General features: G+C 39.3%; 1 protein-coding gene across 3 annotated transcripts in view; it reads right to left on the bottom strand.

Moving 5' to 3' along the window:
* The window catches only part of TTC8 (tetratricopeptide repeat domain 8), a 48,774-nt gene extending 34,920 nt beyond the window's left edge, over positions 1-13,854 (bottom strand). Inside the window, exons 1-2 of one of the 3 annotated variants that reach the window (XM_071809544.1) lie at positions 13,625-13,854; positions 5,429-5,458 (exon numbers count right to left, since the gene is read on the bottom strand). In XM_071809544.1, coding sequence (XP_071665645.1) covers positions 5,429-5,458; positions 13,625-13,738 — 144 coding nt within the window. In that variant the 5' untranslated portion in view covers positions 13,739-13,854. Of the gene's footprint in view, positions 1-4,793; positions 4,865-5,428; positions 5,459-13,624 lie in introns of those variants that run through there. The other 2 variants (XM_065839890.2, XM_071809543.1) reach the window with 2 other exon arrangements.
* Positions 13,855-25,448: the final 11,594 nt, after the last annotated feature.

Raw genomic sequence — 25,448 nt, 5'->3', positions numbered from 1 at the left:
AATGGTGGAGAAGCCGACTAGGAGAGGTGCACTGCTGGATCTCATCCTCACTAACAAGGAGGATCTGATTGAAGCAGTAAAGGTTGAGGGCTGCCTGGGTTGCAGTGACCATGAAATGGTGGAGTTCAGGATCTCATGTGGCAGGAACAGAATAGCAAGCAGAATTGCAACCCTGGACTTCAGCAGGGCAAACTTTGGCCTTTTCAAACAATTGCTAGGGGAAATCCCATGGGCAAGGCTGCTTGAAGGTAAAGGGGCCCAAGATAGTTGGTTAGTGTTCAGGGACTGCTTCTACCAGGCTCAAGATCAGAGCATCCCGACACGTAGGAAGTCAAGGAAGGGAGCCAGAAGGCCTGCATGGTTAAAGAGGGAACTGCTGGGTAAGCTCAAGTGGAAGAGGAGAGTTTATAGATCATGAAAGGAGAGGCTGGCCACTTGGGAAGAATATAAGGATGTAGGGAGGCAACTAGGAAAGCTAAGGCCTCCTTAGGATTAAACCTGGCGAGAAGGATCAAGGACAACAGAAAGAGCTTTTTCAAATACGTGGCAGATAAAACCAGAGGCAATGTAAGTCCACTGACGAACGAGGTGGGTGCCCTGGTGACAGAAGATACAGAGAAGGCAGAGCTACTGAATGCCTTCTTTTTCTCTGTCTACTCTGTCAGAGGCTGTCCTGAGGAGCCCCGTATCGCTGAGGCCCCAGAGAAGTTGGGACAATGAAGGAGTTTGCCTCGGTGGATAAGGACTGGGTTAGGGAGCAATTAGGCAATCTGGACATCCATAAATCCATGGGTCCGGATGCGATGCATCTGTGGGTGCTGAGGGAGCTGGCTGAGGTCATTGCTGGACTGCTCTCCATCATCTTTGCCAAGTCTTGGGAAACGGGCTGGGTGCCCGAGGATTGGAGGAAAGCAAATGTCACTCCAGTCTTCAAAAACGGCAAGAAGGAGGACCCGGGTTCCTACAGACGTGTCAGCCTCATCTCCATCCCTGGGAAAGTGATGGAACAACTTATTCTTGGTGCCATCTCAAAGCATATCAAAGATAAGAGGGTCATTAGGGGCATGGCTTCACCAAGCAGAAGCCATGTTTGACCAATCTCATCACCTTTTATGAGGACATAACAGGGTGGATAGATGATGGCAGAGCGGTGGATGTGGTCTACCTTGACTTCAGTAAAGCATTTGACAGTCTCCCACAGCATCCTTACATCTAAACTGAGGGAGCGCAGTCTGGATGATCGGGTAGTGAGGTGGACTGCGAACTGGCTGAAGGGAAGAAGCCAGAGAGTCGTGGTCAATGGGGCAGAGTTCAGTTGGAGGCCTGTGTCTAGTGGAGTGCCTCAAGGGTCGGTGCTGGGGCTGGTATTATTCAATATATTCATCAATGACTTGGATGAGGGAATAGAATGTACTATCAGCAAGTTTGCTGATGACACCAAGCTGGGAGGAGTGGCTGACACACCAGAAGGCTGTGCTGCCATCCAGAGAGACCTGGACAGGCTGGAAAGTTGGGCAGGGAAAAATTTAATGAAATATAACAAGGGCAAGTGTAGAGTCTTGCATCTGGGTAGGAACAACCCAGTATAAGTTGGGGAATGACCTATTAGAGAGCAGTGTAGGGGAAAGGGACCTGGGGGTCCTGGTGGACAGCAGGATGGGCATGAGCCAGCACTGTGCCCTTGTGGCCAGGAAGGCCAATGGCATCCTGGGGTGTATTACAAGTTGGGTGGTCAGTAGGTCCAGAGAGATTCTCCTTCCCCTCTACTCTGCCCTGCTGAGACTGCACCTGGAATATTGTGTCCAGTTCTGGGCCCCTTAGTTCAAGAAGGACAGGGAACTGCTGGAGAAAGTCCAGTGCAAGGCAACGAAGATGATTAAGGGAGTGAAGCATCTCCCTTATGAGGAAAGGCTGAGGGAGCTGGGTCTCTTTAGCCTGGAGGAGACTGAGGGGTGACCTCATTAATGTTTATAAATATATAAAGGGTGAGTGTCACGAGGATAGAGCCAGGCTCTTCTCAGTGACAGCCACTGGTAGGACAAAGGGTAATGGGATCAAGCTGGAACACAAGAAGTTCCACTTAAATTTGAGAAGAAACTTCTTCTCAGTGAGGGTATCAGAACACTGGAACAGGCTGCCCAGGGAGGTTGTGGAGTCTCCTACTCCGGAGAAGTTCAAAACCCGCCTGGACACATTCCTGTGTAACCTCATCTAGGTGTTCCTGCTCCAGCAGGGGGATTGGACTGGATGATCTTTTGAGGTCCCTTCCAATCCCTAACATTCTGTGATCTGTGAGAGGAAGGAATGCCCTTCCCAGGCACCTATAGAGAAAGAACAAAATCTTTAATCTAGTCATTAAAAAATACAGTAGATTACTACCCACAATCAACAGTCTTTAGAAAGATAATCTCCAACTCCTTTGTTGAAACCATCAGCTGCTCAAACAATGTGTAAACGTATAGCTTAAGCATCTCAGAGAGTGAGATTATTGGAGTACTTGTTAGTTAACTGAATTGGCAAATTACTATATTAAATGTTCTGGAGGATTACGTGAGCACTGTGGAAAGGCCAGCATAATCCAGGATTGTGTGACAAGCTTTGTGTAGACTCTAGAGACAACAAATCAATGGGGAAAATAAAACCCAGTGGCAGCAATACAGAAGCACCAACAAAATAAGTGCAGATCCAACCACTTTGATTACAATGTCCCTGTGATGCACTCGTAGAGCTGGCACTATACAGGGAATTGAATTTTTAACACCTTCACTGTACTCTGTTTTTTTCAAAGACATTTATGTTTGAAGTCAACATAACCGTGTCTATATCAGGAATATAATGAAATTAGAGCTCTCAGTATAGCCAAGCACAGGCTAATTTCCTAGCAGAGATAAGAAAAGCTGCCCATAGTAATGATCTTTCCTGGCAACTGGAAGTAGCAACTTCTCTGCACTAATTGCTAAAACCAGGGCCAGCTCTTAACATAGACATAGGTATATCATTGTGATTTTTCCAGTAACAAATATGAGATAATGTGTTTTTAAAAGCAATGTGTCCCTTTGTCATTATTCAACAAGCATCTGTCATAAAAGAAGGTTCCTTAGGCTGCTCTTCTAGTCTTAAGGTCTTAGCCTGAGGCTTCACAGACAACAAAAAAATTCAAATATCACATATTATTCTTTAATTAAACATCAGTCTGTAGATTAAAGAATTGCCTGCACCAATATTTGTTACAGGACTTCTGATCAAAACAGCAAGAGAAAGAAAAATGTCAAATTCATTACTTAGACTACAGAAAGATGACCTTTACCTCAGGAGACAAGAAGACAATTCACAATTCTTAACTACTAGTTACAAGATCCATATGAAACAAAATATAATTTCTATGCATGCACACAGTTATGCTGAATATCTGAAAAATCAAGGCACTGGAAAAGGAATTAGAATGTATACTGACACACAAATACAAAGGAAGATACAGGAAAAAGATCTTTTCCAAAGCAATTAAATTAAATTTCTGACACCCTTTTCAATGTGCTACATAGTCATAAAAAGTCACATGGGACTTTACTAGAACTATGGCATATGACTACTGTCTAACTTTCTAAAAGAAAACATGATAGATGTACACTTCTCTGTTAAAACAGTCCCTCCTCAACAAATTTTGATTTTATTGTTTTGTTCACAAAGTAAAGGTGTCTTTTATTACCACATAAGACGTAAAACTCATGCAAGGTTCAAAGATTTTCTTAACAGCTCAGTAACTTCAACTCTTGCTGAATTTTTATAGAGAATTTGTACCAGTAGTCCTGGTATTTCCTATAGCTACTTTATCCTCCCATGAAGCCTACTTCGTGTGTTGCAGTTTTTAGTTATCCAGAAAACAAATGAACAATTCTGTTCATAATAAAGTACACAGTTTTAGTAATTTACCACAGTACAATGCACAAATTTTCCGCTCCAGCTGGAAAACTTCAGCTAAAATTAATAAGAGCAGCACAAATCCGAAAGAATCACACTGCCAACAGTGAGAGGAAGGCTCACTTATAGTCACAAAAAGCCATAAAAATAAATGCACACATTTCTGAGTAATCACATCACAATATTATTTACCCCTCTACTTAGCGCAAGGTTGTACACTCACACTGTTGCCTCAGATTCCATTGATATTATCTGCTATCTCTTTGTGGGATGAATAATTTTGTTTTGTGACATGTAACATGTCTGGTGTTTATTAAGAAGACTGAGGTTTTTATGAAATGAGCACTTAGACAGTAGGAACAAGAAAGGGACAGCTCATTTCAGAAAGCCCACATATTCACAACATACTAACAGATTTAGCTTGCTTAACTCATAACTAGCACAGAACTTTACAATAACTGATAGCAATTAAAGAGGGAAGCAATATCTTAAGTACCCTAAGTAGAGAAATGTGATAAAGTATTTCTTAAGAAGTCTAAACTGCAGAAAGAAAAGTGACAGTGTTTTTCACTTAGTTCCTGAGAACTGGTCTGTCACTGAATCTAATATCTTTCTCCTGTTCCTGAGAAGTCAAAAAAACAAATTACAAAAAAAAAACAAAACCAAAAACAAACAAAAAAGCCAAACAAAAACAAACCAAAAACAACCAAAAACAACAAAAACACAAACCAAACCAACAACTTAAAATCTACATCTAAATGTATTTTCTGAATCTGGTAACGCACATTTCTAAGTGGTTTTATTCTCCTATAATCCTCTCCATTATCGTAAATTTTATTCCATACACCATGAAAATCCCAGAATGCAACAACTACCTTGTGAAGCATAATCTTGAAAGTCAAGAAGATATCTGGCAGTATTTCACTGAGATTATTTTGTGTGCAAACAACTTGCCAAAAGCCAAAAGATGCCACCACCTGCACATGACTATTCTTCCCATTGCAGTAATCTGTGCAAATGTAGACAGAGGGAAAACTAATCAATTACTCTCAGTCTTCAATCACTTCTGCAAAGCATCATGACGCAGCTTCAAGACCACCAGACTGTACGCAAGGCAGACGGTGGAGCGATGGGTGACAGCCCCACTATTGCACCATGTTCCGTGAGCCCTGAGAGCAGCAGCACTGGTCTGTGAAACACACATCGGCTTCCTCCTAATCTTATCAGCAGATGAAGGTCATTCAGTTCAAGATAGACTCAATTTAGCTTTTAGGAGGCACTAAGCTACAGAACTGCTGAATAAATCTACAGGAAATATATGAGAGAAGACTTCTATCAAATATAAAAGCTGTCTATTTAAAATGCCCCTTATCAAATGTACTGCCTTAGCAATGATGAAAAACAAATCTATGCTATTAAGGATTTAACAACGAAACAAGTATTATTCAGTGTATCATAGATTGTTCCTAATGATTGTATTTAATTATCATATTTATGAAAAGAACTTTACCTGGAACACAGTGTATTCAGAATCAGGCTCCTGAAAAGAGAGGAAATAGAAATTGAGGAATGGAAATGCCAAACAATAAAAAGAACAACAAAAGATGTAGTTATACTCTGTGATCACCCCATTTTGTACAAACATTTTCTCTCTGATACATATATCCAAATTTCAATAATATTAATTATCTCAACTTACAAACGTTATGGAGCTAATCAGTGTTTTACACAATGAAAGCAGATTTGCAGTAAGTACATTTTGCAGATGCTGTTTCCTTTCTTGCTTCTGCTGGATCATGTAAAAAAAAATTTGCACTTGTTTTTTTGTACTTTTATGGTGGAAATGATGTATTTATTGTATTCCGGACAGTAATGCTGCAAGTAGTATAAATGTCAAACTAGTGGCTTATTGCACCATCCAATAAACAAAATACCTGCCAGATGAAGTTTATTACAAGCCAAAAAGCAGGAACTTGCAACTGCTTGGAAACTTGAGGTAGAAGTGAATAAATACTAACAAGAGCAAATGTAGATTTATCATAATTTATTGTGTAACTACCATGTTTATATAACATTTAAACTATCCTTCAGGGCTTCTGCTGCTAATTTTGAGGGGCTGGGAATGAATTTTTCCTCTCTAAAGCATTACTTATCTTTAGGGGGAAAGACAAGGAAGGTGAGAGATGGATGTAACTTTCTCTACATCACTATTAGTCTTTTGTAGAGTCAGATAATTTCTGCTCCTAGAGGCAGCAGAGACACCTTTGGCCCTGTGTAAATCTGTTACAGTTAAGCCAGCTATATTAGATTTATTATAGAACCTTAGAGTAATTCACATAACAAAGGGACTTTGGAAAGTCTCTAGTCCAAAGCCCTGCTCAGAGCAAGGTCAGCTAGGAAGTCAGCTGAGGTTGCTCAGAGCTTTGTCTAATTGAGCCTTGAAAACTTCCAAGGATGGAGACCGCAGAACCTGTTCCACTGCCTGGCTGCTTTTTTGGAGAAATGTTCTTCCTCATCTCAAGCCAAAGCCTCCTTCATTTCAATGTACATTTGCTATCACTCCCTGCACCAACATGAGAGGCCAAGCTCCATCTTCTTGACAATCCCCTTGCACATATTTGAAGGCTATTAGATCACAGTGTTTTCCCCAGTGCGCTGCCAGCCTCCTGCACAGCCTGGGCACACAACTTGCTCGAGTGGCAGCAAGAGAAGGACAAGGTCAAGCTCGCTCATTCCCTCTGTAGGAAGAGACACGATCTGCTTCATTCAATCTGAATACTTCTACTCTGCAAATTCCACAAGAGCAGCAACCTGAAGACTGGTGATGCTCTCGCATCTTCCTTCTGTAGTGCACTGGAATTTCTGTGGCCTTTTAAGGACCATATTTCTCATTCCCCAGTGTTAAAATGTTTAAAAGTTTATAAACTGGGTATTCTACAGAACTAAATGTTAATTGAGGGATTGATCTTGGTTATCTGTGATGTACCTGGGCTCGACTAAGTCTCTGAAAATGCCTTTATATTTTACATCTATGATTAAATGAACTCCAACTTCTTTAATGTTGTTTTATTTATAGTACTCACCTTCTAAAAAATTAACTGTTCTAGCTCTTTAAGTAATAAAGAAAAGGACATTGAGATATTTCAGCTTGCATTTTATTCACTCCATTGTGTCCAAGTGTTATAGCACATACAGTACACTAGAAAATGGTTTAAGCACAGTAGGTGATCTTCCATACCATATGTGCTACAATAACTAATGAAGACAAGGTTAGGGATATTACATCAACGCTAACTCAAAAATGCCTTGATGTTACAGATGTGTATTTTACTTTAGGCACTGTTCATTAGTTTAATTTTTTTTTTTTTAATTGCTTATGTAGGACCACTCATATTACTAAAAAATTCAGAGATTACATCCCTCATCATTTTGGAAAAAAGTAGTTAACCAATAATACTTACTAAAAACATTGCTCTCTCATGATGGTGATAGTATGCATTGTTAATACATCCTAATATATTGTTTCAGGTTTTGACAAGAAGTAACTTAAGGTTTCAAACAGCCTTCAAACAGGTAATAGAACCCTCCCATTAAACACTAGTCTGAACCAACAAAAAATAACATTTAAATATAATATATTTTAACATGGGTGGATCCAGCAGTTGCTACAGTTGCTACTCATGCAAGTAATCCCCTGGAACCAGATTCCGAATAAAGATTTCTTTGAGAGGATTAACAAATAGCGCTGCCCTGTAAGCTTGTATCTCAAAACAAAAGGTCAAATTTCTTCTTCATTTACACATATAAAGCTCCTTTGAAATTAATAAGATTGTAAAAGCAATGAAGGATTTAATCCAGATGTCTAAATCCACTGAGGGCATCTTAATGTGTAAAGTCAGTTTCTTTGAAGACCAAAAATATTTAGAAAAATTAAGTCTTCTGATGCTTATAGCCTAGAGAGGGAATGAAATAAGATTACGTATCTTCTATTCTAATAAAGCGTCATTCTACAAGCGATTTCAGTCGAGTATGATTTAATACATGCAGAATATTAAAATTTGTATATTCTGAAAATGCTCTTCAAATGTTTAAGAACAGAAGTACAAAAAAAACCACTACCCCAGAACAATGACTTCACTGTATGTATCACTAAATTTTATGCATAAATTTAATAATTACAGTCTCTTGAACCAATAACTGATTTCAGTTGAAGATGCTTTCCCAAATCAAGTTCCATGTACTTAAACGTATCTGTGATAGCTTTATTATAACCTTACAAAAACCAGTATGCAAGTAATAGTAGCTGAGAGTTCACTGTGGGAGAAGAAAGGACAAATGAACAAAACCAAATCCTCATAGCAGACCACTAATCAAGTTAAAGGCAGGACAGCCACTGCACGTCTACTAATTACATTAGGCAATTTTTTTTATTGTTAAAGTACTGCAGGCCTCATACATCGGTGCTGGTTATTGCCTTGGATCTGACATATGGAACACAAAGAAGAGTAATCAGATTAGGTAACTAATCAGGATGATCAACAGAGACAGCCCTGGACTGTATTTCCTCTAGGTCATGCTATTACTATAAACATAGGAGACAACGCCTGTTTGCTTACAATAGGAAATAATTAAACTGAACATCATTGCTTTGTGTGTTCCTGTGCTCAAATGCTAGTCATGGAAAATATAGCTTTTATCTATCCTGAGATAAGATTGTCAGCATAGAAGTAAATGGCATCAATAAAATTTATATTCCTAATTCCTAAATGAAGAAATGCACAGGGCATTTTAAAGAAAAAAATATTCCAGTCTTCCATAAAACCTAACTCTTTAGCACCTAATTGTTCTGCTATCAAAATGCTCAGCCTATTTTATTCATTAAGAACTCTTCAGGAAAACATAATTTATTTAAAAATGTTTTGATTTCATTCATGTGTTAAGAATTCCAGTTTATAATGGCATAGCATTTGATAGTGTTATGTAAGAAAATTCCTGATTCATTTCCAGTTGGCTAAAAGGTCAACACCATACCTTTAAAAACCTCCTAGGGCTCACTGCATCTGGTGACAGGGTTCAAAGAGAGTTCTACACCAATTAAGGTAGCTTCATGTAACTATTGATTGGATCATCAGTAAACTTATTTTTTAGACCTTCAAATCATCTTTTACCACGTTCTTAAAGGAGAACTTACACATCATTATACTTGTGATGAAAACATATTCAGAATACTAAGCTATATGTACAGGGAGTGGTAAATTAAGAGATATATCAAGACGTACTGGTCAAGAAAATTTCTTACTACATTTATTAGTGTGACTGGCAAAAATGCCTACTGCTGAGGCTACTGTAAAAAGCTGATTTCAGCTACCCATAGTTTTGTGACAATGTTGTGGATGTGATAGAGCAGCAGCGGTGCTTTCGTTTAGCAGACCCCCTGACAGCTGGGAAAAACAGACAGGCTTTCAGACAAGCAAGGTTGTATCCTTCAGGCATGAAAACACGCTCAGATTATGCACTGTTAGTTTCTCCCTTTACCTTCTTATTGTTACATTACATGTCTTAGCAGGGAGAAGGGTAGCTGCCTGAGCATGAAAAAGCTCTGACCTGTAACAGTCAAAATTTAACTCAACCATTCCTGAGCACCTCTTTGAAGGGCACCTGTGGCTCACTTTTACATAATCTCCTGATGCACGCTGCGCAAAACGGTGAATCCCCCAACCGCCACCAAGGCTACTGGTCTCACAAGACCCGTCCTTCCCTGGCTGCAGGGGCTGGGAGGCACACGCTCCACAGAATGTGGGACAAGAGGGTGAGAACAGATGGCACGGTGATTAGAGCAGTTGAGTATTCCCTTGTGTGGCACAGCAGCTCGCTTAATCCAAACCTTCCACAAGTGTTGTCATTTGTCTGTTTGCTTTCCTGGTGCTCAACGTGACATATCTTCAGCCTCATTTGCAGAAGCACACCCCACTATGGGTTTGACCATTCAATGTTTTAGAATTGCGATGTGTTTTTTAAGTATAATAAACCACACATATTGGACTAGGTACCAAAATTGATACATAGTTAATTTAGGTATTCTTCAGATTATACTAAAATACTACTAATGTAATTCACACAGATGTAAGCACCATTTTCTGGTAGGTGGCTTAAGAAGACAAAGTTCAATCAAAATACTTAGGAACCACTGATTTAATTAAGACACCACCTTCAAAAGTAACACAGACTTCACAAATCAACAGGCAATCTGCTGGAGAATGGTCTTGGATTCTTAATTTTCAAAAAAAAAAAAGTAGTCGTAGATCACTTTTCTAGAATTCACAACTACAGCAACCTGATATGCTACCATTAGAATATGTATAGAATAATGTAAAATAGTATTAGACTATTAAAATAGACGAGGCAAGCCAGGAGAATTAAGTAATATAAGTCATTTATTTGTGTTCTAATTATCTCAGTGTTCAGCCTTGGAGTTCAGTATCTTTCAAAGGTCTTATAAAAATAATGGTTCTATTAAATGTAAAGTCTATGTGCTGCAATACATAAACATGATTTGCTTTTTCATTCTGTTGTAGTAGGTTCAAAATAGTTTGCAAGATTTCAACTGCATATAAAACACATTCTTGAGGCATGTTACTATCTTGTTTACTCTGCCTGCAGCCTAGCAGGGCAAATGTGACAGATTGGTACCTGAAAGCAGCAAATGTTAGAAAGAAATGAGCTGAAAATGCAATAACATAGGTAGGGAAAAGACTTGCAAGACTTTACAAATGAGAAGCAGAATAATACAGGCTTATTTGGACATATAACCACTAAATATTAAGATTTTGTGTTGGTTACAAAGTGTAAAATCTAAAAGATCATGAGCACGGTTGACTGAAGAAGAGAAAAATCATTCCATGTTAAGTCTGCCATGGATGTTAAAGCTATGTTTTAACAAGGTAACTTGAAAATGTTTTACTTGAAGAGATTTTGAATGTTGAGTTGGTTTGAGTTTGGGTCAAGTTGTACTCTAGAAAGTTATTTAACCTTCCTTCAATATTTTGGTTTCTCCAACCTAAACAAACAGGTGGTATAAAAAATGGTACATCTTCTCTTGTAAGGAGCTGTGTTCTTTGTCTGGACTAACAGAGAGGAACAATGGAAAAAAAAAGCTGTGTGGTCATCACATTATACACCATGAAGCACAGTATACTCCATGATCCTTCTGAAGAAACATGCTGAATTGCCACTTAATAACCACCTCTCTATTTACTTTTTTTTTTTTAATCTCTAAACTTTTACTCCACTTACATGAAGTACTTCTATAGAGTAAAATCCACTTGCTGGTGGCTGCAAACTTGTGATGTACTTTACTGGAACATTGCTCTATGTGATCTCTTTCCACAGAAAGACTGAAACATTGTTCATGTACTTTTAAAATGTTATAGAGGAAGACTGATATTTTCCATGCCAAAATAGATATATTTAAAAATATTTTTAGAAGTCATTTATTCCTGCTTAAAAAGAGCTCTTAATAAGGATTCCTCAAGAAGATTTGATGGGCAAGAGCCAAATTAACCGTATTTCAAGCTTGCCTCTACAGAAAGCAAAGACATTTCTCTTTCATCTGAATTTTCAGGTAGGTTTGAAATATGTTGTTGGTGAAGAGTAACGTTTTCACATAAAACTGTGAACAGGAACATAATTCTGAAATGAACATACTGAAGTCATAATGTCCAGTCCCTTGTAGGCAAGCATGACCTGGAAGTCTTTTCAAAACACTGAAAAAGCTTGATCTTCAAATGTAGAGACTTGTATAGGGCCTCTTCTAAGAGCCTGTGATTTGATGTAGTATAGACACCATCCATATGGCAATCCTTCACTGTTTCTCAAAGCATAATTATCTTAAATGTTTTTGCTCTTTCATTCTTATAGAAGATGAAGCTTATAGGCTGGTGTGATCATCTCAAAGATTTAAGTGATTGTTTGTCCCAACTTTATAAAGTATTTGGAAAAACTCCTATATCGCTGGCATGTAAGGTCCTGGTTCTCTAAGATAAAGCTACACATTTTTCTAAGAAAACAATTTATATACTTAAATGTTTGCAGCATGTGTGATCAATATTTGGAAGAAAAAAAGGAAAACCAAACAGGATCTACATTCTCTCATTGGTTTTGTTATTTTTCTCCTAAATACTTTCCCCAGCCTTGTACACCTTCTGTACCGTTACCAGCTTCTGTTAGTTGCAGATGTCTTCAACAAGGTCCCCAGTGCTACGGAAAACAGCCCAGCAAAAGCTTAGATTAGCCAGGTGTAACAAAACAATTTTACACTTGAGCTTCAGCAGAAATTAGAAATGCAGTTGTCTTCTATTTCCATGTTGAGATCACAGATTGGAAAACAGTTTACTAATTAAAAAAATGTATAAATTAATAGCAAGAGAAGCACTATGATCTTTACGACTCTTATTTAGTGTTATTATCCATACTGTCTCAAGACTTTCTATTGTGAATCAAGTGCTGTACTTCCATACACAAAATTACACGTATCACAACCCAATAATATAAATACACATAAATGATACAGGATTTGAACAGAACTTATACTCAATCCCATTCAGTGTTCAGGAACAGTTTTCTTGGAAAGTCTTCTCCGCTAAAAATGTTTCTGCTGATGCTCCTTGTCGGTGTCTTACCATATATAACATAAACAAAAGCACCTTTTAAATATTTATGCTAAACCAGTTTAAACAATTACTGTGTTTTATGCTTACACAATTGTGTGACTGCAACTTTCTTTAAACACTTTTCTTCTGTGATGAAAAGAAATGCCTTCAAGATTCTTAAAGTATGTAGCTACAGCATGCTTTGAGAGACTTATTAATTTCCTGTAAAGTATTTGTGATGAAGATTAAGTCCATTCAATTACTGTTTTCCAAATATGGCAGTACAAATGTTTACATGCATACAAATGTTAGTCCAAAAAAAAAAAATATTCTCAAATCCTTCCTTCTTACAGAAGCATGAGAAAATATGTAGGTATTGAACAACATGTGCCAAACATTTCCAGAGACCTGGAGACAGAGCAAAGAGAGAGGAATGGAAACACCTTGTGTCCCATGGTAATACTCATAGGTAAGCTGAGCTAAAACGGGCATCTCTTAACCTTATGGGGTTTCGTCCATACAGCAACTGTGACACCTGAACATCCCTATAAAATCAGCAACAACAACCTTACGCAGACCTGATTTTTAGCCTTGGTTTTTCTTCCTTTAACTGCGCAAAATCCCGAGTTAAAATTCTTGTTTTGGGGAGTCGTGAACCTAACTTCAGTCACGGTTTCAGCCCCAGCAGCGCCACGTCCCTGCTGCACAGCTCCCCGTTCCTGCTGCACAGCTCCCCGCTCCCTGCACGGCCGGGGGAACCGCCAGAGCGCCCGAGGAGCGGCCGCCAGCCCCGCACTCACCACCCCCACACGCAGGAGAGCTTTAGGGAGTTCGGTGGGAAGGCGCTGTCTGGCCCTCCTCCTCCTCATCATCACACCCACAGAGCACGGCGCGGCCCAGCCCTACCCAGGCGCTAACGGGGGTCACACTGAGCCTCTCCGGCTGCTGCAACAGGTAGAGAGGCAGGCCAGTGGCGCCTGCCTGGCCGGGCCGCTGAGAAGCGGGGACGCGAACCGCTGCCGACCGACACCACCGCCTCCAGCCCCGGCCCCCGCTACCTGCTCTCCGGGGGGCCTCTCCAGCAGCTGCGAGCAGAGATCCGAGCACTGCCGGAATTTCCTCCGCCTGAAGTAGCTCCAGGCCTGGAACAGCGGTTCCAGTTCCAGCCCCATCTCGCCGGCGGGTCCGTCACAGCGGCTCCGGCTGGGCCCCCGGTGCCTCCCGACCCGCTGCCGGCCGAGCGGGCCCCGGGGCGGAGCGCGGGCGGCCGAGCTGCTGCCGCGGAAACGGCAGGAGAGGCCCCGCCAGGCCGAGGCGGGGCCTGCACGCCGCGCCGGGAGCCCGCGGGGGCGGCAGCTGGGGCGGCTCCGCGCGGGCCTGCGGCCGGTGGCACCGACCCGCGGCGCGGCTCCGGGCAGGGGCTGCTGCCCAGCTCTTCGGTCGAGTCCCTTCCGGCAAAAGCCCCTCGTAGGCTGGTACATTGATGACTGAAAACAAAGTTTGATCTGTAATACTGAGAACAGTAAATTCCAATAACCCCGCTGTTTTTAACTGTGTCCTATGATCTGCTGTGCTACTGTCAAGAGCCATTTCAAACTGTAATATATGCCTAAACAAGAAGAATACAGGCCTTTAATCCTTATTTGGATAAAATGTTCTTTAAAGCCACGGCTGAGGAAGGTACAGATTGGTGTGAACAGCGCTGTTCTCAGCCTTGTAGATTGCATTAGTTCCTTTAGTTCATTAGTTCTTGCAGAAAAAATGATAAGACTGAGATATTTAGAGATGAAAAAAGCGGGAATACAACTACTCTTACTTTGTGTATATTGTAGAATGCTAATTGTAACCATCAGCCCAAGTAAAAGGAAGAAAAAAAAGTCTCTAAGGATGCTTGGAGAAATAATTGAGTTTGTGATACAAAAACTTCTGATGGGTAAACATAACATGATAGCTAAAATCATGTCATTGGCATTTTAACAGATCGTTCTAGTTTTATTGCTTCTATCTCACCTAAACTAGCAGTTTATCCAAGATTCATAAAATTGATCATGCTAGCGGGGATGTGCATGTATTCTAATACAGAAATAAGTGATTTGAACTGAAGTAGCAGCTACAGACAACTGCGGTTTGGTTGTCCCATGGAGAGTATACAGGTGTATTGGGTTTGTGTGGCAAGTTTTTTCTAGTAGGTGAGCTACAGGGGTGGCATCTGTGAGAAGCTGATAGAAGCTTCCCCCATGTCTCATAGTGCCAGTGTCAGCTGGCTCCAAGATGGGCCCATCTCTGGTCAAGGCTGAGCCAACCAGCAACAGTGGTAACGCCTCTGGCATAGCATATTTAAGAAGGGAGAAAAAGCTGTTGTGGAATAGCAGACAGATAAATTATTGAGAATGTGTGAGAGAAACAACTCTGCAGACACTAAGGTCAGTGAAGAAGGAGGGCAGGAGGTGCTCCAGGCGCTGGAGCAGAGATTCCCCTGCAGCCCGTGGTACAGCCCATGATGAGGCCGGCTGTCCCTCTGCAGCCCAGGGAGGTCTGTAGTAGAGCACAGATCCACCTGCAGCCAGGAGAGGACCCTGTGCCAGAGCAGGTGGGTGCCTGAAGCAGGCTGTGACCTCGTAGGAAGCTCATCTGGGAGCAGGCTCCTGGCAGGACCTGTGGCCTCATGGATAGAGGAGCCCAGGCTGGAGCAGGTTTGCTGGCAAGACTTGTGACCCCATGGGGCACCCACACTGGAGCAGTCTGTTCCTCAAGGGCTTCACCCCATGGAAGGGACTCGCACTGGAGCAGTTCATGAAGAATTGCAGCCTATAGGAAGGACCCATGTTGGAGAAGTTCATGGAGGACTGTCTCACATGGGAGGGACCCCAAGATGGAGCAGGGGAAGAGTGTAAGGAGTCCTACCCATAAGGAGGAAGGAACAATTCACAGTATCACAGTATGTTTGGGACTGGAAGGGACCTCAAAAGATCATCTAGTCCAATCCCCCTGCTGGAGCAGGAACGCCTAGGTGAGGTCGCACAGGAATGTGTCCAGGCGGGCTTTGAATGTCTCCAGGGAAGGAGACTCCACAACCTCCCTGGGCAGCCTGTTCCAGTGCTCTGTGAGTTAATCATAGTCATTTAAGCTATGTATGCTAGATCTAAAAAGAATTCAACCAACAGGGCAGCAAATGAATGTCCCACGTCTTCTGTACGTAGCCATGCTACACAACTGGTGTGTAAGTAAAATGACTCTGCCATCGAATTGTATCTGTCATCAGGCTGACAGAAGCCTGGAGAGCCTGTTTGGCTTCTCAGGAGATTTCTCACACAGGCTGCAGTGCATGAAATAATTCTCAGTTGCACTCAAATGGATGACATTTGTTGTTGTTGGGAGACTGAACATGCTGGCCCTCCTCCACAAAAGCAAGAACACAGTATCTTTCAGACTCAGTCATAGTGGGTTTCAGCTCTGGAGCATTTCCTTTGTGATGTCATTTATTCAAATTTGTATCTGACTCTCCATTTGAGAGCTGGAAGGGTTATCTATCACAAGATAGCTATTCAGTGGCTTATGGGAAATTAGTGGTTGGTTTCAGTAAAATGAGTAGTGCTTACATCTCCGTGAAGAATAATTTTGAATATGTGTGGAAAGTGCTTAGTTTCTTTCCCATAGCTTGGGGCTAAGACACTGAGTAGCTTGCTAGAGCTACCTGCTGCTTTCACCCACTCTCTCCCAAAATGAGTAAAACTGTTTTTGTGGAAACTTGGACAAAATAAATTCACATATTTATATTTCAAATATAGTTGATTTGTGGGAGAAGAACAAAATATAAATTTCCTGCTTAACATTGATAGAAAAAACCATAATTTAGTAACAGCAACATCCTGGGAGACGTGGTCTAGGTGGAAGATGGGTTTCACTGTGTGAAATGCTACAAGCAGTGTTTATGTGTTATATTATGACAGGTGGAAGTTCCTTGGCTTGAGTGCAATATAGGCTTCTCTGTGTTCTTTTTTTGAAAGTTTTTGTAGTCATAATACTCAAATGTCCTCCAACTACAATGAATCTCTCCATGTTCATTGTGTCAGTGCTATCCTGGGACAATGATAGGTATGTGATATAACTATAGAAATCACCAGGGTTTATGAAAGAAAAGTTGCGTGCTTGTTTTGTATAACTGTTCTCGTTCGTTGTATTAGAAGTGACCTGATCTTAGCTAGTTTGTTTTGAGATACTATTCTCATCATCTGTGAAAGGACAGGAAATTCAGTGGTGCTGCTTTATTTACAGCTGGAGTACTGTGATGATATCACTGTCTCATGGGTAATTTGGACCTTGCCTGCATTTATTTGAATGAACAGAAAATTCAGGAATCGGAAGTAAGAGACAATTTGATTCCTCTTCTGTCTATTTTTTTTCTTCGTTTGAAAACCAGATATCCCTGAAACTGGCTACAATGGAACCCTTATTATAATTATTTCTAAATGAAAATACTAGGGAGCTCTACTGAATATCAGGAATCCATTATTATTTATATTTATTAATAAAATACATGGATTTGTGTAATTGCTTTTTATGAAATGTATGTTTTGTTGACATCTATATCTGTGTATTGGATTTCAGTTGTGTTTCAATTAATTATTCAATTACTTGTCAGGATTAAATGTTGCTTAGAGATCAAAATCTGCTTCACATTTTCAGCTTTTATTTTAATACAGTGTTTTTGTTCCTACTGACAAGGCCACTTTAAACTAATCCTGAACACTGTCTTTGAAAGTGTAGATGTATTTAATGTTTTTCTCCTCTGCGTATTCCTCCAGAATAAACTATTGATATGCCTAAAATGCTTTGCATTTTCCAAATGTTCTTATGACTCTTCTGCATCAGCCTCTTAATATTTAAACCGTAAGTATGAGATACGTGAATTAGCTTCTTACAAAATGTGTATGGAAGAGGACAATAGGATAGGACCTGCTGATATCTAAGACCCCTCTCATTTTAAAAACAGAGATGCTATAGGCTGACTTTGCCCTTCTCTGTGAGTATCCCATGGGGCTCTTCTATGCATCAAGCAATCATACTTCGTTTTGAAATGGGAATGCTAATTCTTGGGCCTTATCTCTCATCATGAACTCATGTTCTTATGATAAAACCAGGAACAGAACCTAAAAATGAGTCCTAGAATTCTGTTGATATCTTAAAATTTCTTATGTAGTTCTGTGGAGAAACATCCTGTATCCCTCAGCAGCTAAGTCATTCAGATGCAGGCTACTGCTTCCATCAGTTATTTGTATCTCTCAAGATCTAAGATTATAGAAGAAAGATGTAATTTGCTGGTCAGTTCATTTAACAAAGACTTGAAAATGAACATTGATGTTACCACACGCCTACCTGCAGATTGCCTCAACTAGAGACATCTGGCTTTCCTTAGAACAAGAGCTGGCATCATGATAGATGACATGCAAAAAGGGTTCATTCTAATGATTCAGATACACTTGATGCTGGGAGAACTGAAAGCAACAGAGTGTGGAGTGAGTTTTGTTTTGTGTGCTTTGAATGAACCTGAACAGGGCTATGGCTCAGGCCGTGTCAAGTGCCTGCTTTTGGGGAAGGCACATCATTGTGGCAGAAGAGCACAAAGACAAGTTCCCTCTTTACATGCTATTTTCAGCAAGAATCCTGCCATCTGAAGTTGAGTTCACATAATGTTTGCTTGTAGAACCCATTTCTTACTGACTGTGCAAAATTAGGAGAGGTCATGCAAATGAAATTGCATTAAGAGCAGAGTTTTGTGCTGAGGCTTGGATTCAGTGTCAGGGAAAATAACTTGTAGTAGCAGCTGCAGGTTTCATTCTGTGACCAGCCAAGACAACAATATGCATCAATAGCAATTATTGCTATCATAAATAAGAATAATGCAGCTTCTTGATGATCATACATGGCTACCATGGTCTAGCTGGAAAGGAATGATCCACCAGTTCATAACAGAATTTAGATGGCAATACAGTTCAGGTCCTAAGCCATTAACCATCACACTAACTGTCCGCCCTTTACTATTTACACATGGACTGAATACAATCTTTGTGATCAGATCCACACCTCCCACAGTGTACAGGATGGAAGAGATGTTTTTCAAGTGCGACTTTTACCCTCTTTTTTATCTTCAGTATTTCATATGAGGCACTATTTCTTGTTTGATGCAGATGCTCTGTATGCTGCGCTGAATATAGATTGGTGTTCATCACACCAGCAGGAATCAATGCAGCTATAAAAAACCCCAAAACCAGTGGTCTATGAAAAAGGCTGGTATGTTATTTCCATTTAAAGATAGGTTGCAAAAAATTGCAAAGGATCCACTGATGACTGAATGCTCACCTTAAAAAAACTGTGCTTGACTCTTTCCATTTCTTTTCAAGTTTAGACCAGCTAGACTAGCACACTTATTTGCAGTGAATCCTAAATATTGAAGTAGGAACCCTAGTAATAATACTAAGTTAACAGTCATATCTGAAAAGCTTGATGTAAATGGGTTTGCTCATATATGTTTATATGTATATGTGTATATGTATATATGTATATATGTGAAAACAGTGGAGAGAGAATACAGATCTCCAGGTACTCAGTTTACTGTATTAATTACAAAGCCATTCCAGCATGATAATTTGTTATACACCTGTTAGTTTCCACAAAAAATGGTGTAGGTGCCCTACAAATCTACTTTCCTCCTTTTAGAAGGGTTAGTCTGGTTTATTATTAATTCATCATTTTTAGAGCCAAAAATGTAGGAAAAAGATCTATTTTCCTACTGTCAGGAGTGGCTATTTTGTAGAGGCTTGTGCACAGTAAGTCACACTAAAATGTTATTTCATGTAGCAGCCTTTTGCCTCTATTTTCTTTTACTATTGGAATCAGTTCAAATGAAGTATTTGCTGTCCTTAAAGCAGGCTTATTTTGCTTCAATTGGCAGACTGACTTACATGCAGGATGACTGTAGGGAACCAGCCTGCAGAACTAAGTAGCTAAATGAGACAGCGATTTAAGTTGGAAGGGATCTTTGGAGTCTGTCTAATTCAACCTCCCGCTCACACCAAGATTAACTTAAAAATTGAATGAGGTTGCTCAGGGCCTTGTCCAGCTGAGATTAGAGAATATCTGAGAATTGTGAATCCACAGCCTCTTTGGAGACCTATTCCAGTCCTTAACCAATCTGCTCCAGTGCTTATTTGAATCTGACAGTATGGAGTCATACAATGAAATGAATTGATTCAAGTTTTGCATTCCACTGGTGGCTTCATAGTTCTATGCTATTTTTAAAGTTACTCAGCATTATGAGAGTTAATACTATTCCATTTTTTTGATGTTTGAATATTTTATTTCCTTCAGTTCTCTGCATATTTATATTATCACTAGTAAATGATGTCATATTTGATAAACCCACATTATTGTGTGTTGATTCTATGTAGCGACTTACAGTTAAGCTCTTTCATGATTCCTTTTGACAGCTAAGCTTCTTGAAAGCTTTTGCAAAGTCAGTACTGTGCATTATATTTGGAAAACCTTGTCAACTATTATGTAAATGGATGTCATCTTAACCTGACAATTTTTAATCTAATAACTAGCATCCACCAGCTGAAATATTAATTTGTACCCAAAAAAATATTAACAACATCCTTTGGGGTTGATCATCGTACACTATCCTAGTTTTAAAGAAAAAATGGAAAACGGGTAGGAAAATTACTGCTGCATGCAAAAGAGGTGTTGCTTCACATTGTTTTTGATCTTATCATAAGAAGGAGCTAGAGATAGCTGTCACATAAGTATAATTTAAAACACATTGCATTCTATATTTAGTTTTGTCAACAGTTGAAGTAAGCTGATTTTTAGAGTTCAGAATCAGATTTTCATCATAAGCCTATTGACAGAAAATGCATTGGGGTTTAATCAACCTCTCTTTATGCGCCTCATTTAAGCCTGTTTAGGTTGTCATATGTTATATCAAGTGCTAGTGCGTGATTCAAGTTCTTCAAATCACCTAGATGAATGACTTCAGTACACACATAATTGCGCATAAAATGCAAACTGAAAGAAGCTGTTTAGATCCAAGTGTGTCAGTGGTGACTAGAGCGACATTGCGTACACACAGTGTCATTGCTGAAAGAAATTGAGTGTTCCACTGAGTGGCTTCAAAATGCATTCTGGTATCAGATTGTTGGCAGTCTGAAATGGTAGGTTTTTTCATTGTTTATAGAGTAAAAAGAATTTTTTTTGAGTGAACTGTTCCTGTGTGCTAACACAGATTTTAGAGCAAATTTTTAGAGTTTGTGATAGACATTTTGAGAAAGAATACAAATGTTAGTGCCTAACTTCTGAGATTAATATTAAACATCATTTTAGTACAGCAACTTCAAATCTGGAACTAAATGTAGAAGTTCTTTTGCATTTGTTTGGAAAAAAAATGTCCTGTGATGGAAGTTCTGAGGCTGAGATTTTTGACATTGAAATCATGGTAGAAACCCTTCTCTCAGTTTCAAAAGAGAGAGGATTTGAACTTCAGATTACAAAAGACACCCTAACTCAAGATCTTTTGGTAAAAATGTCGCAGCTAAGGAACGCAGTTTACAGTTTTCAGTAATTGTGTTCCCTCTGCAGTTTCAGCTGGTATTGTTTACTAATGAGCTTGCATCACTCTCTGTCCTAAACAGATTTATTTCTGCTTTAGGACATCCAGAAGAAGTTGTTGCTTTCTATACCATTGATGGATGGCTTAAATTCCAATTATATTTGTATCTTGTCCAGCCCTGTGTTAGGAAACCATTACATGAGGACATTTTAAAATTAAATTTCTGTGAATAAACACATTGCAGCACTAGTTGCTGTCTGCAGTGTCAAAATTACACGTGTTCATTGTCTTTTCAATAGGGTGTTGATTTCTTCTAGTGCCCAGAATGAACGTTTACCAAATCACTACAATTCCTATATTTATCAAGGTGTAATTTACCTTGCATAAGAAGGACAAATTAATGTCTGCAGTATTTCATTTCATACACATATAATTATTTTCTTTTCATTACAAAAATAGTATCTAGTTTATCAGTCAATACCAAAAGAAAATATATGGATTTGTAGTTACTAAGGTTATAACATAACTCGTTTTTAAAACAGTTACTGTACTTGATGATGCTTCAAGACAGGACATGATTTTAAAGGACAGTTGCATTTTTATTTTCAGAGCAAGTCAATTGAAACATTTTGAAACAGTCAGAATTTTTGGAGGTACAGTATAATGTACTTGTGGCTGGTTGCTCTTTAGCTCATCATTTTCCAGCACCTTGTTATAAAGATACTTTCTTCTATGGCCATGCCCTGTATGTGGTCCCATATTGTATTTCCCAGACTCTTTTGTCTTGAGGAGACATGTGAAGAAATCAATAACTACTTTTCTGTGCCATTTTCTTAACCTTAATTGGTTCCTTTACTTCTTGATGAGGCAGTAAACCTACTGATTATTTTCAAGGCTTCCTATTTCTATTTTTTTTTAAATCTCTCTATTGTTAATTTAATAATATATCCTAGTGCTTTAAAATTTCTTAATGACTTGCACCTTATGTATTGGCTGATATGGTATAAAATCTCTTGTTAAATTTTTCATTTTTCTGAAGGAAAATTAATTAAAATAGTGTTTGATTTTTGCAATGCTGTCTTTTTTTCTTTGACTTCTTATTTTTATCTAGTAGTAAACAGGCCTTTGTGATCCTTAGTGTATGGCAGCAGGTAATTCTCATTACTTTCTCTCTTAAATAGGTTTCTTAGTTATGCAAAATATTATTTTCAGACGTTGTGTTCCCATAATAGACTGAGACCTTTTTACCCCAAAGGACGTTGAAATGAATGTTGTCACCATTGCTCATCTGTTTCATATTATATAATTACTACTTGAACAAGCTACTCTGTATTACTTAGGACTTAACAGAGAATAATCCCTCATCTTGTGTGCTCTGGAATTAGCTGTTCCAAGAGCATTTGTTTAAGAAATCACTTATTTAAGCCTTGTTCCATTTAGCAGAACATGGGATACATTGTAAATATATTTACAATATGCTAGGAAGTATAATATGTCTTCTAAGTATGTGTTGTGAAACACTAAAATGGCATTTATTTGATTTTATTTAGGGAAGTGGTGTACTTGTGTCACTGTATGCTAACAAAATATAGCTTAGGGTGATGTATTATATCTGACATCATGGAAAGATATAGAACCCATCATAGCCAGCTGAGGCAAAACAGCTAAACACCATGTTTCACTTGTAAAATACCTTACTGGGAGCACGTAAAATGTATACTTTAGCTAAAAGCTCGTTTCTTTCCCGCTGTAACCACAGGTCTAACAAAACACACCTTTCCCCTCTCTGCGAATACCGCCCGGCTTCACGGTGCCGCCTCCCGAGATCAGCACCCTGGACAACGCCGGCCGCGCCCGTCCCACCGCGCTGGGCCCCACGACCTCGGTCCGGCCCGGCTGCGGGGACGGCGGGAAGGCGAGAAGGGTGTCACGGGCTTTGGGAGAGCTTGGAAGGGACAGGCCACGCTCAGGTTATACATCTAGCGAGAAAAAGAACGGAGAGGGACTGGTGTCAGAGTTACCTGTGTATCGTACACAAGAATACAACAGTGACGGGAGGAATGTCCTGGCGGCTCCTGCAGCCTTGACATCCTGGCTGGTGGAGTCCAAGGGAATTCTGTGTGACAGAGCTGGGTGGGAACGCCAGACACAGTAAGGGCAGAGGAAGGTGTTGTGATACTACACTGCTGGCAAAAATAGATGCTGGGTCTGTAAAGTTTCACTTGCACCCCTTATGCATAGGCATAAGGTTAGCACATTACGACAATGAAGTTTCCCACCCCTGGAATTTTCTCTCAGGCATTTCCTCATCTTTGTAGAGATGGTAGCCAATTCCAGAACAACCAAAAGGAAATATTGGCTGTTTGTGTGGTGTGTGATATGCAGCTGTTGCCATCTTCCTTGTACATAGTTTTTCTGACTATGGTTTGGGGATCACCTGTTCATTACAGGTAATACGATCTACAAGTTAAAAATAGTAACTCATGTCAGTAGATAAATTTTCTTCATGATTGTTGTTTTCTCTTGTCAGTTTTAGTGGGTAACTGTGTTTCTGGAACATGCAGCTGAAAACAGCCTATTGACTTTCACTAATCAAATACTCTCTTGTTCTGACTTCTGAGTTATGAATAAGACCACAAGATTAAAATTTTAGCTCCACTGAAGTTAATACCACACATTAGTGTTGATCATTAGCTTTGATCTCAAAAGGTCCAGTAATAACTCAACAAAAGTGTGTATTCATATAGAGAGGCAGAAAGTAGCGAGGCCATAATTACGTTTTTATACATTAATGTTTAAATATGCAATAAATGTGCAGTAAAGAGAAAATTAATATATTCTTAATTTATACCACAAAATACTCCCACGTTTGAATAAGCTTTTACAACAGCAGAAGTCAAATATGTATCAAATTCCTATGTCTGCTGACAATCAATCCAATTAACATTTAAAAGCTTGAAACAAGTTATTTCAGTCATCATGTCCATTCAGTATTCTTGAACCTACTTTCTCCTAAGCTTTGGCTTATGAAGGGAACAGTCTTGCAGTTGTGATATCTTATCTCTAGCCTAAATATATTTTTAACTTTATGGAACTGTACAAGATCTTACTAGCAGTTTGATTAAAAGTATATCAACATTCGAAACATTCTGTGGCAGGGGAAGCAATGCGGGATTGCAATTTTTTTTTTTTTTATTATTTTTTGTTTTCTTTTTCAAAAGGAAGTCAGTATTGATTTCTTTTCTGTGAGACTAAGCATCATTGTTATAGACTTTTTCTGTAACCACCTTTCCCATGAAAAGAGCTCGGTTAGCAACACAGAACAGCTGTGCAGATTTAACATCAGATTAGAAAGAACAACACATTCTGTACTTCTAAGACAAGGCTAGTTGGGAATTTTCAAGTCTGTTTACCTGGCCAGTCTCCCATCTTGGGGATTCCTGAGAAACTGTGACTACCCAAGTTACAAAGTGCTCTGGCTATTTAGGAAGCAAAGAGAAGGGAAAAAGACTGCTTATGATTTTTGTGGAAGTAATATTTGCTTTACCTGTTGGTGGATATATATGACTTTTCCTCCTGATTGGGGATAAAAGCCCCTTTCTTTCTTAATTTCTTTCTTTGAATCTATTTATTTATTTATTTATTTATTTATTTATTTATTTTAGTGGAAGGAAAAGTTTCCTTGGCTGTCTATTTGAGTCAGAGCTTCATACAAATATCATCTCTCAGTGTTACAGACTGTGAAAATATGTTGTGATAAAGCTAATTGACTAGAATGCTTAAATGCATGTTTTGACCAAAGAGTTCTTTTCCTAGAACCATGAAAGGAATAATATAGTATTAAGTTACTCAAGAAAGATTTAAGAAGTAAAACACCCACTAATTAAAACAAATATAGAGTAGCATGGTAAAATGTCTCCAACGTGAAGTAAATAGTTAGAAGTTGATGTTTTCTGGAAGATATGTCTACATGACTAATGAAACAGTAGAACGGAAATAAAGAAATGAAGATTTTAAAATAAATCCTGACAAAATACATACTCTTGAAAAGCCAAATCTGTACTGAAAGTAATAGGAAAATTATTGATTTTCAATTGTCAAACGAGGCTAGTTATCCAGGAGCTTTTAGTACAAGTATTCAAGTTTATAGTACAAATCTGTTCGCATGATCATGTAATGCACATTTATTTGGCCAGTGAGGTACTCTATAGACTGGCAAAGCTGGGAAGGAACATGTTCTCCTGATCAAAATTTCGGATGTGGCAGGAAGGAGGGGT

Source organism: Patagioenas fasciata, chromosome 5 (assembly GCF_037038585.1).
Source record: "Patagioenas fasciata isolate bPatFas1 chromosome 5, bPatFas1.hap1, whole genome shotgun sequence".
NCBI lineage: Eukaryota > Metazoa > Chordata > Aves > Columbiformes > Columbidae > Patagioenas > Patagioenas fasciata.
This window is presented reverse-complemented; position numbering and strand designations above follow the sequence as displayed.